General features: G+C 48.0%; 1 protein-coding gene across 2 annotated transcripts in view; it reads right to left on the minus strand.

The window, feature by feature from the left end:
• Positions 1-12,328, minus strand: part of ANKRD29 (ankyrin repeat domain 29) — a 68,138-nt gene that overhangs the window by 18,605 nt on the left and 37,205 nt on the right. For both annotated transcript variants that reach the window (XM_075353341.1, XM_075353339.1), the window contains one exon: positions 7,366-7,464. In XM_075353341.1, the coding sequence (XP_075209456.1) occupies positions 7,366-7,464 (99 nt within the window). The remainder of the gene's footprint in view (positions 1-7,365; positions 7,465-12,328) is intronic.

The raw sequence follows: 12,328 nt of genomic DNA on the forward strand, positions 1-12,328 counted from the left end.
ATTCAGCAGGACTTTCAGCAATTATACCCCAAAGGAGTACAAACCACCTGCTTGCAACCTTGGCTTGGAGGAACTGAAAATATCACCAGCACAGTCCAAAGGAAGGAACCTGTACATGACCGAGGACATAATGGTACATCCTAAATCATGAAGGGGTGATCACCACCGGCTGATGCAGTGAGCCAGTGTTAATCCCCGCACATGTCTGCTGATTTGTACAGCAGACATGTGTGCCTTGCAGGTGGATCCGCGATCCACCCACACCAGTTAACCCTTAAATTGTACTGTCAAAATGTGATAGCACGACTTAGAGTGCTACAGCGGGGAACGCACCATTGGAGGTCTCGTGACGCGATCACAGGGTGGTTGTCATGTTAGCACAGGGCCTTGTTATGACTTCTGTTGCTATCATGACGTAGTTTCTGTTGCCGGCAGAGCAGCAGTTGTAACAAGAGCATTTATCCTGATCAGAGAGATATTGCAGAACACACTTGTTTAACGGTTTGAACTCAGCGCATGTAAATCCATCCTAAATGGTTGAGTGTGATGGTGCAATATGTGAGCATTTAGGACCCTACTTTAAACTTTTGCCCTGGGCTCCATTTTGTTTAAAAACGGCACTAATATATACCAGGAGTATACAAATGGTTGCACCTAATGTCTGCAGGAATCTCACAAAACAGAAGACTCAAGTCTTTAAACAGATTAGCTGCCAGAATTCTTGGAGCATTTGTTTGTCTGTAAGGGCACAAAGACATGAAAATTGCACATGGAGGAGCAGTCATTGTTTCTAAGTAATGTAAGTGCATATTTAGTTTTCACCTTTTTAATGCTCTAACATCACAGGTAACAGATGCTTTATTTAGCGATCGACCAGCCCAGACACAGGTCTGTTCACCATCATCCAGATGTGTTATTGTGTCGTATTGATTCTGACAATGTGTGTCATGTGCTAGTGTAAAATTACCAGCAGATGGCGATGTGCACCTTACAAAATTTATATACCATAGTTTGGTGAGCTCACGGATTGTTAGGCCCCATTTGGACTATAGATAAAATGAAGACACAAAAGCAAATTAGTTGTAAACATTTTCCAAGAGTGCAAGAGTCTGTATCACATTGTGCAAAAGGATATTTTATATCTGCTTACAACCATGTAAAATCTGGATACAGCATTTATTATAAAACTACTAACTACACTTTGAAATGCAGAAGTGAAATATATTGTTGCATTATATGACTGCAATATACACGGGAGGGCAGGAAGGCATGGTTTACCTACTCGATTCTGGATTCTCAAAACATCATGAAAACTCATGGGCAGCTTGCAGGTGTAAGGGGAGAGGGGTACAAAGGGATGGGGAGGCTTTTAGATATTAAAAAAAAAAGAGAGAGAACTCAAGTACATGATTATAAAGTACATGGAGTCTGGGAAGGGGTTGCAGGTCCTATACGCAGCCAAAACCACCTAAATTATGATGGTGGCATGGTATACAGATAGGGTGAGACCATACAGTGCGGCTGGCCCTACAGACGATACTCTGGCCTCAATGTTATACATTAACTATATTGTAGGCTTGACCATGTGACCGATTAACACTCCATTTGAAAACCTAATTCACAGTCATTAGACATGGTTTTGGCAGCCTGCACATCACAATGCAGGATTGTACCTGTGGCGCCCCTGAGGCTTCTGGTCGCCACAGGGTACTGCAACTCATTTAAGGTGCATTATCCATCTTGAGGATGGAAAGGTTAATGTTTGGTATGTCTCACTTAAATCACACAGTCAGAGAATGAGTCAGCAACTTCCTTGCATAACACATACAGCAGGTGGATTCTCACTAATTAGAGCAGGGGTGGTCACCATGACAATTGGAAAATCCCTAGTTAGTGACTCATCCAGTGGGAGGGGGAGCACTGGCAAAATACATGAGCAAAGACAGAATTACTTTAGAACTTCTGGGGACACAAAACAACACGGACATCCGCAGGGAGTGCTTGAGAGCTCCTGTGGATAGAATCGGCCAGGCTGGAGACACCTAGAGGAGAAGGAGACCGGTACCGGTAGATCTTGGGGGTTGGAGGAGTTCTACAGCTGTCGCTGGGGAAAAATAGGTGGCTGCTTCCACAGGGACGGCGCTACTACAGGGTGCAGAGTCCTAGGGCAAGTTATACTTCACGTTGGCTGCCAACATCTGCACGATAGAAAGATTTCATGTCTCCTGTCCACCACCCAAATAGCTCGAGGCACAGTGATACACTGGATCCGGGACTGAGTTCAGTGGCTCGTCCCAAGGCGAGCATCCACTTCAGCTGTGACAGGGCTGGGACACTTAAACAATCAAAGGGGTCCCAAAGGTGCTTTATGCCATGGGGATCGACACAGTGCATCGTAGAAAAGGCGAGGCCCACAGAGACTGCCATATTGGACCTAACCTCTGACCAACCCGGGATCAACCGGAGTGTGACGCCCTGGACTAGTCAGGTCGTCCCAGGTAGTCACACACACCACACCCCCCTCCCGGTTAGGTGACATCAGTCAAACTAAAAACCTTGTCACCACCCTCCAGGTTTGATGTCCACACCAGGAGGGGCGGAGCCAGGTGGTTGGCTCCGCCCACCGAGGAGTTCACAGGCCTGGAGGCGGGAAAGCAAGAACACACAAGTCAGTAGGAGGTGTAGAGCAGACTAGTTCACGGGCAGTCCTGTGTCCAGGTCTGCCAAGAGACTACCGGGTGGCTGGGTCGGAGCCCAGTCATCATTGGCAAGGAGGCAGACGGTGGTGGCCGCCTGCAGTAGCTGGGATTACAGCCAGTGGAACCATAGGGACCGGGGTCGGGCGGTGGCCTGCCGGTACCGAACCGGGGAACCGATTGGAAACCGGAGCACCAGGAGGGTACTCAGACCCAGTACAAAGCCCTGAACAGACAGGGCCGAGTCGAATCAACTGATTGTGGACTGGACTTAAGGACCTATCCCACACAAGCCCCGTTAGAAGACAACAGCCCAACCATACAGGGTAACGCCACCGCCAAGGCATAGAGACCCAAAGGGCCAGCGTCTGAGGGCAAACGGGCTCCTACGGCATATACAAGTCGGGGAGCGGACTACCGGTGTCTAGGCGTAGGAGTCAAACATTTACACACAGAGGTGCAGGAGAAAGGCGGAAACCACCAACCTATTCTGGGAGAAGCTGCAGTCGGCTGCGGGCCCCGTTCATCACTCCGTTTGGTTTACCAGAGACTCCGGTGTCTTGTGTCATAGTGAGTACACCAGTGCCTTCGGGCCGTGCACCGCACCGCAACACTTCACCCTGCACCCTGGCCCTCGCCATCCGGGCCCCGGGACCAACACCCCCTACCCACAGAGAGGTCAACACCTAGCTGCACCATTACAACGCTCCCGGGAGCCCCCATACCTTCACCGCAGTGGTGGTGTCTACAATCACCACAACCCGAGGGTGGCGTCACGAACTTACATCCCAAACCAAACCACCATGGCCCCGGCCGTGGAACTCCTCACCCAAGTCCCCGCGTGTAGCGCCAACTACCTTGCAGAGCGACGTGACCCCTGGGTCCGTAAGAGGCTCGAGCCACCACCCGCCGTACGAGCACAGATCCGAGTGGCTCGGCGGTCACAGTCGAGCCCGCGGGGCGGTACAGAAGCTTCATCACGGCAGAGACTAGTACCCCCGGGGTGCAGTGTTGAACCAGTAAGTAAAGATCTGGAACCCGCACCCATTGACTCTGACTCTGATTGTCGTCACCTGGCGCTCCGGCGCTCCCGTGGGACTGCAGTGCCCCCACCATCCTCCCAGGGTAATCCCGCTCCGCCTGTGGGGAGCAATACTTTCCTAAGCCCCCGACTACTACCTCCATCCTCCCTGCCACCCTCCAATCCTCCTTCCTGTACGCCTCGGGGCAACGGAACCGGGCCAGGCCACCCCGTGATGACACAGAAGAATCAGCACCCCGGTCCGGCAACGAATAGGTTAAAACACTTACCCGTGGGGCGTTACATGCCATAAGGCCAAAGGCAAAAAAGCACATGAAAAGTCATCCGATTGTTATGCAGAAAACATGGATGATTTTCATCAGTATTGTCATTGTGGCGCCCTGGACTAGCCAGGTAGCCACAGACAAAACACAAACACGCTCCCACCCCCCAGACAGTTACATTAGCCATGTGAGCAAGGATGGTTGACCTTAGGGAGATCAATATCCACCACTGCGGAGACACCATCACGTGTTTCTCAACGCAGTGATTCTAGAGCAATGCCCCCTGGGTAATATTCAAAGCAAGAAGGCCTGCGGAGACACCATCACATGTCTCAACGCTGGCAGGAAACTAGCCAGGTCTTTCACCGGGAAGGAACAACCACGGGAAGAGCAGTCTCCAGTCAAGGAGACCACCTATGCCAAACATGGTATCCATCCACAGACAGCTGTTTCGGGGTATTTGCCCCTCATCAGTGTGGAGTAGGAATCTGGCTAGTGGGAGCATTGCCTAGTAATAGACTATGTGAGCAAGGATGGTTGACCTTACTTACTTACTGACTGGAGACTGCTCTTCCCGTGGTTGTTCCTTCCCGGTGAAAGACCTGGCTAGTTTCCTGCCAGCGTTGAGACATGTGATGGTGTCTCCGCAGGCCTTCTTGCTTTGAATATTACCCAGGGGGCATTCCTCTAGAATCACTGCGTTGAGAAACACGTGATGGTGTCTCCGCAGTGGTGGATGTTGATCTCCCTAAGGTCAACCATCCTTGCTCACATAGTCTTTTACTAGGCAATGCTCCCACTAGCCAGATTCCTACTCCACACTGATGAGGAGCAAATACCCTGAAACGGCTGTCTGTGGATGGATACCATGTTTGGCATAGGTGGTCTTCTTGACTGGAGACTGCTCTTCCCGTGGTTGTTCCTTCCCGGTGAAAGACCTGGCTAGTTTCCTGCTAGCGTTGAGACATGTGATGGTGTCTCCGCAGGCCTTCTTGCTTTGAATATTACCCAGGGGGCATTGCTCTAGAATCACTGCGTTGAGAAACACGTGATGGTGTCTCCGCAGTGGTGGATGTTGATCTCCCTAAGGTCAACCATCCTTGCTCACAGTCTTTTACTAGGCAATGCTCCCACTAGCCAGATTCCTACTCCACACTGATGAGGGGCAAATACCCCGAAACGGCTGTCTGTGGATGGATACCATGTTTGGCATAGGTGGTCTCCTTGACTGGAGACTGCTCTTCCCGTGGTTGTTCCTTCCCGGTGAAAGACCTGGCTAGTTTCCTGCCAGCGTTGAGACATGTGATGGTGTCTCCGCAGTTACATTAGCCAGACACAAAACCCTTGTTGCCTCCCTCCAGGGTCTGATGTCTACACCAGGTGGGGCGGAGCCAGGCGGTTGGCCCCACCCACCGAGGAGTTCACAGGCCTGGAGGCAGGAAAAGTGACAGATCAGTTCAGGAGGTTGAAGTGATAGGAGTAAAGTGGAGAGTGTCTGGGTTTGTGGCCCAGCCACTGACAGCAAGGTTGGCAGACGGTGGTGGTCGTCTGCAGGAGTGGTGGATCAACGCGGAACCGTAGGACCGGGGACGGGCGGTGGCCCGCCGGTACCGACCGGGGAGCGAAGTTAAGCTAAGCACACCCAGGCAGGGCCATCGGACCCCGACCAGGCTTGGAGCCGCCGATAATAGTCAAATCCGAATGTGACAGGAACCCCAGGGGTTTCCTAACAGCCAAAGACCCGTTAGAAGGCAACCGTCCGCACCGTGAGGGTATACAGCCGCCGCCAACGGCTAGAGACCCAAGGGCCAGCGACTGCGGGCAAAACGGGCTCCTCCGGCATCCATACACCGGGGAGCGGACTACCGTTGGGGACCCATCGTAGTCAAGATAGTACACAAAGGTGCAGGGAAAGACAGCCGCCATCACCTGTCCGGGGAGGGACACAGCAGTCAGCTGCGGGACCCGTCCATCCAGCCGTTTGGTTTACCAGAGACTTTGTGCCTCTTTTGCTGAGTGAGTACACCCGTGCCATCCGGCACCGCGCCGCACTGTCCCTGCAACCCTGCACCTCACCTACCCTGCCTCCCCGTCTCACCACCGGGCCCCGGGACCACCAACCCCTACCCACGGAGGGGGAAAACAACATCCCAGCTGCTCCCTACCATCGCTCCCAGGATCCCCGTCACCAGCAGCGGTGGTGCCCATCTTCACCACAACCCGTGGGCGGCGTCACGGACTAAATCCCCAAACAAACCACCCCCTTTTCACTCACGGGCGAGGAGCGCCGCTCGAGTCCCCGGATCCGGCCCACTGCTCGAGCCACCGAGCAGCAGCAGCGCCGGACCCGTGCGTTAGCGAGTGCAGCGCCCCACCGCCCGCGACATCATCATTGTGTCCGTATTTTATGCCTGTGTGACATCTGTGTGGCATCCGATTTTATACATCAACATTTAAAAATGCACTTGATTAAATACAGTTTCTAAGATAAATGGCAGCAATGAATCTTTAAATGTTGGATGCTACACAGATTTATCTGTATGAGATCCAACATTTTTGATCATCCATAGACTTGAATTCGATATATGGAAGAGACAAGTGCATTCTGGGATTTTTTTATCACCTGGTCACTTGGTCCATTTGAAAAAAAATGTCAATTGACTTTTGATGGTCAGAGTGCTGTCTAATTTTTACTTTTATTATATGCTTTTCTGAATATGCCCTAAGGGTGGTTCAGCTACATTGAGTTTTGACCTTGCAGATATCATACCTTTGTGCAAATTGGTACTGCAGAATTAATTCCTTATTGCAAAAAACATTATTGGAAATTCAGCGCTGGACACAGGGAGGTGAGTAATGCACAAATTGCAGTTTGTTTTAAAAAAGACAACCGGGGACAGGGGGATTCCGAAACTGGAAAACCCCTTTAATTAACAAAAAATGTTATCAATCATCCTCTAACAGAGAAAAATTATGTTTTCCAACTAAGCACTATACCTTGATTTGCACGAAAAAGCAACGTTAATATAGTTACTTTATATCAGTGGCTAAAATCCATAATTAAAGGTGCTGGAGGTTCTCTTATAATGAACAGCTGCCCTTGATGTGATCGGCATGAACAATCTATAGTCTTGGAATTTATGATGATAACATTTCTGATAAGGTTTATGATCAGCATAAGCAATCTATTCTTGGAACTGGTTCATAAATCTATCCTTACTTTGTAGCTGACACAGACTGTCATTGCTTTCTTCGTCAAACATTAAACCTAGAAGAGTGGAGGCTGGCTGGAGATGAAGAGTACACAGTCTAAGCAGGTTATTCCGGCTACGGTGGAAGGACAAAGAAGTGGAGGTACAGTCACCTGTCGTGGTTGATTTGCCTTTGCTCCAAATGTCAGCAATAATCGAACTACATCCACAAAGCCTCCCTGGGCCGCAAGAAAGAGTGGAGTTGCCCCATCCTAAACAAAAAAAAAAAGGAGAGATCAAAACTAATTTATGCAGACGGACCCAGAGCTGAAAACCATGTGCTAGGCATTATGAAATGAGAGAAATATTCTTAAAGGGATTGTCCATGATTACAATATAAATTACAAATAATTTTGGTAATCCTAATTGACCTATAATGAGAAAGGTTTATTCTGATTTCATGTCAGATAGTGAAAAAACATGTATATGTCTTTTTAGATAGTGTATATAAACTTCTGGTTTCAACTCTATATTGCATAGGACTTGTATATATAGTTAGTTAGCAGACTATAGGGTAAGCAATAGCTAAGTTTTAGGACTAGCCCACAATGGGAGAGCTCAGCTAATGAGGAAAGAGACAGTACCTTCTAGATAGTTATTAAAGTCCTAGTCTGCGATGCATACGGATGGATAGTTTGTAGGTCGTTCAGGTTGCATGAAGTGGGTGACTTGTGGAGGAAAAAGGAGAGAGATGACTGGAGTTGAGATAGCTTGATCCTTAAGTGTTAACTGAGACACAGAAAGAGACATCGCTAAGGCTAGAAACTTCAAACTAAGTGGCCCCAGACAGAAGCGTGTGGAGGACGGAACTTTTGCGACTAGGCCTTAAGTCAAAAAGGTAATGGATCGTAACAGACTAAGACATGAGCAAAGTTGAATTTCCTGGGTAAAATCTGGGAACACAAGGTTCTACTCTGGCACTACTGGCTATCCCCAACCCCCTTCCTCTATGAGGAGAAGAGAGACGTGGATTCCAAAGCGTCTCTGCGCACAAGGTTGTACTCTGGCCATAGTGCCAAACCGCCCTACTCCCTCCTCCACAAGAAGAGACAGGGAGCTGCGGAGAGGGAAAGTGTCTGTCACATACTAGATTATAGCATTAGGCTGGATTGTGGTGGAACTCACAGGACCAGTAAGAATGGAAACAAAGCAATGGGAACTGAGAATATGTTTGATTATGCTTTGTACAACTGAAACATGCTGGAAGAGGTGTGCCTGCTATCTCATGTATAAAGGTGGTGAAGATGATCTGTTAAGTAAAGAGTTGTGTTTTAAACTCAACTGGTGGTCTCCTTGTGGAAGTGAGTCGTCATTCTGTCCTGGCTAGCCTACGCCAACAGCAACATGTGTCCTGCACGGACATACAGCCCACGCAACACAAGACCACACACCCGGCCAGGACCATGTCTTGTATGTAGTATACCAGGTGTAAACGTTGTTATTACTCTGCGATGCCAGTGAAGGAAAGATGAAGCAGAACATATAATCCAAGTCATTTATTATGATCTACACAATTTGCTTCAATATTCCTTCACCAGCAATGCAGATTGTTATCCCCTTTTCTTACTGGTATGCAGTCTTTCATCATCGTGAGGCTGCAGCAGCTGTGCATTAATTGCATGCAACCCCAACCAGGTAAGTGTGTTTCTTTACCTACATCAATACCATCACCCAGATAAGACTCTATCGCGTTTGTCTTTTTTCCAGTTTCTAACCCATGTCTTGTATGTTAGTGTGGCGGGGTGTCTAGCGTCAATCCCTCACCTACGACTTCCACCCTGTGCCACTCTACAGGGGACTGCTAATCAGAAGTCCCGGGGATGCCACAGCAGGGATGGAGAGGGTCACAGTGCTTTGTTCTCTGGACCAGAGTCCTATAAATCTTCTTGCTCGACATTCTGAATACCCAGATTTTATATGTAGCTATATAGTCTAATGAATAATCAATGAAAGACAAAATTAGGAATTCACTTATACTAAGATTTATTTAATATTGCTGCAGGCCTTGTCCCGATGTAAAAAAAATACTTAAGAGAGTAGTGTTCAAACTTTTATAGCAGAGCACTTTGTCATTTCTATAACGCAATCATTTCTATAAAACCATCGTTGCTATGAGACATCTTTTCTTTCAGTACTTAACTTCATACGTATTCATTTTAAATGCCTGTCAGACAAAAATGCTCAGTCTTTGGTATGTGTAACCCCAGGCATAAAACAGATTTGACTGTTGCTTCAGTGTTTTGTAATCCATTGTTCTAGCTATATGTAACAGATCTGCCTGTGGGTTTTTACTTGGGACTGAATTGCCTAAAAGTGGTTATCTGGTCTAAGAAGAAAAGTCTGTAGTCACTCCATGTGACTGCAGACTGCTGAATCATGACAGTGTGCATTGGGCTACCTGTCACGATTCCCCTGTATAATCCATGCAAATGGATGGTCACTTGGCAGCATGTATGCGATTTCCAGACATGCAGTCACGTGACTGCTCTCTTGCATGAAAAATATAGGAAAATCACATCAGTGTGTGCACTGTCCACAGTCAGTCATAGCTCAGCAATTTGTAGTGATATAAGATTACTTATTAGTAAAGAAAACCCCTTAAAGATGCCCTCTCATGAAGATTTTTTTTTTTTAATAAATCTGTGTACATGTGTATGTTATGTAGTGCGAGTGTATTAATATACTCACCTAACGCCGTCTTCTCCAGAATCCAGAGCCATTCTACTCCTCTTAGTGATGTCTTCACTCTTCAGACTCTCCGGGTCATGCTGCAGACTGCAAGATCCAGAAGTGGCTTTTATTATGTAAGTCTATTGAGCGTCAGAAGGAGGCTCCATAGACTTACATTGTAAAAGAGACAGATAGTTGAAGAGTGGTGACGTCACACAGAAGAGGAGCAGAACAGCGCTGGATTCTGAAGAAGGTTGTGGTAGGTGTAGTATATTAATACACTTGCTGTACTTTTTTTTTATCTGCAGCTGTTCTTTTGCTTTTATGCAACAGGGGTGAATATTTATCATTGTAATTACTGTGATGCCTTGCCAAGTGCTTTAAAGTTGTTAAACGCAAATTAAAAAAAAAATTCTGTTCCCAGGTTTTTTATATACAGTATGAGACATAAAGTCCATAGAAAAATACTTGGGTGAGGAGTCTTGGGTGAGCAAGTCCAGATGGAACAGAAAGTGTATCAAGCGGGAGGGGATAAAAGTACTAATCCTTGGAATTTTTTCTGTTTTGCACCATTAAAAACATTGAAAAACCACAACCCTCTTTTTACTTCTTTCTTCAAGTGTGCTATAGTCTTTATTATATTTTTTGGCACCAGGAACATGGCCGCAAGTATCTGATATGCATAATTCAGGCCCGAATTCGACTAGATTGTTTCTGGCCTCACACAATACATGTTCGTGAGAATGCCAGGAACAGTCTAGTTGGATTCTGACTGGGAGTTCGTATGTTGTACTCTTGCGGCCATGTGACTGCCATTCCCAGTCAGGAGCAGAACAGTAATAACGCAGTAACAAGACAAGAATCTGCATAACTAATCATATGCTAAATAGTTGCAAGTCAAATTTATGTATGAGAAAGCCAAGACGATTGTCTGTAAAATGAAGGTAGTCTCACGTTTGAAGCTGTAGTGGATGGTGAGATATGGAGCCTGAAAGTCAAACGTTCAAAACATTGTTACTCTTTTGCTCATCAGTGTACAGTATGTCTAATTTTCCTGTTAATATCTGCACACATGGCTCAGTTTCTTCTGGTATTTCTGTCTCCATTTGTCTGCCTGCCATCCTGCATACCCTGCTATCCAACTCCTCTCTGATCCACACACCTTATAGCAATACCAAGACCATGCCATCTCCTCTGGTCAATGTTGCTCACCTTGACCTACAGCTTAGAGAATGTGTGGCGTCGCTGAGGGTCCAGTCGCCACAGAGGTACTGCACCTCAGCCAGAGGTGTGGTATCCCAATCCCGAGTAAGGCGGAGGCCACAACTCGTTGCACACATACACAGACACGCACTATTAATTTAGCGACATTCCATTAGGCCATGGTTAGGGCGAGTTGCACCTTAGGGAAAGTACAGTCTCAAAGCCAGTCTGGAGGTGGGGTTTAGTTAGTGGGAGTAGACTGTAGAATGTTACTCAGTCAGGAAGTGGACGTGAAGGAGAAAGTTCCTGTGGTCTGGAGCTGGAGCAGCTCGTCCCAGGATCAGGAAAGAAGGAATCTTAAAGCCGTGGGAAGTGAGCCATCCACCCGTAGGCTTTCATCCACAGCTGGTATACCGGTGTGGAGGGACTTGGCCACGACAGGGAACCAGGACCTAGACTAGTGGAGAACAACCAGGCTCAGCTAGTAAACTGGAGGCTGAGGTTACTTCAAGTACCGAAGCCATCACCGCACATAACTCGCTAACAAAGGTGACCACATAGGATCAAGGGACAAGGCAGGAAAGCCACCCTTAAAAAGGGATCCGCGTACACCGGCTCAGGGCACTGTGTGTGAGGCACGGGGCAGGCGGGAAAGGCCAGCACAGGAAGACGACCAGGGAAAGAACATAGAAGGGTGTACCGAATTGTGCCTGTGATCTATCTGGGGATTGGCTGGGCCCCATCACAGCACGACTCAGCACTCTGAGGGCAGCTTCTGACTAGTCATGGTAACCTGGAACTATCAACAGTGAGTAAAGAACTTGTGACTGCATTCCTGTGTTGCCCAGTTATTGCCTGCGCCTCCGGCCCTGCACCCTGCCATTACATCTCAACACCATAGACTCTATCTCCCATCAACAGCCCTGGGGCCCAGCTCTACTTGTGGAGAGCTATACCAACTCAGCTGCATCACCACCGACCCCAAGGGAACTGAATAGCAGTGGAGGCACCTATCTTGCCGCATACCATGGGTGGCGTCACAAATTAATTTCCCCTTGTAGATAACTTCCCCCCCATCTCTTAAAAATGACACCACCGAGGTCACGAAGCCGAGCCTTGCCACCATGATCTCCCAGAACAGAGCTGGCCTGCTAACGAGTGCTCCACGGCCCTGGTGGGCGTATCAAATGCACCTTACCTGGT

This window comes from Anomaloglossus baeobatrachus, chromosome 6, assembly GCF_048569485.1.
Source record: "Anomaloglossus baeobatrachus isolate aAnoBae1 chromosome 6, aAnoBae1.hap1, whole genome shotgun sequence".
NCBI classification, from domain to species: Eukaryota; Metazoa; Chordata; class Amphibia; order Anura; family Aromobatidae; genus Anomaloglossus; species Anomaloglossus baeobatrachus.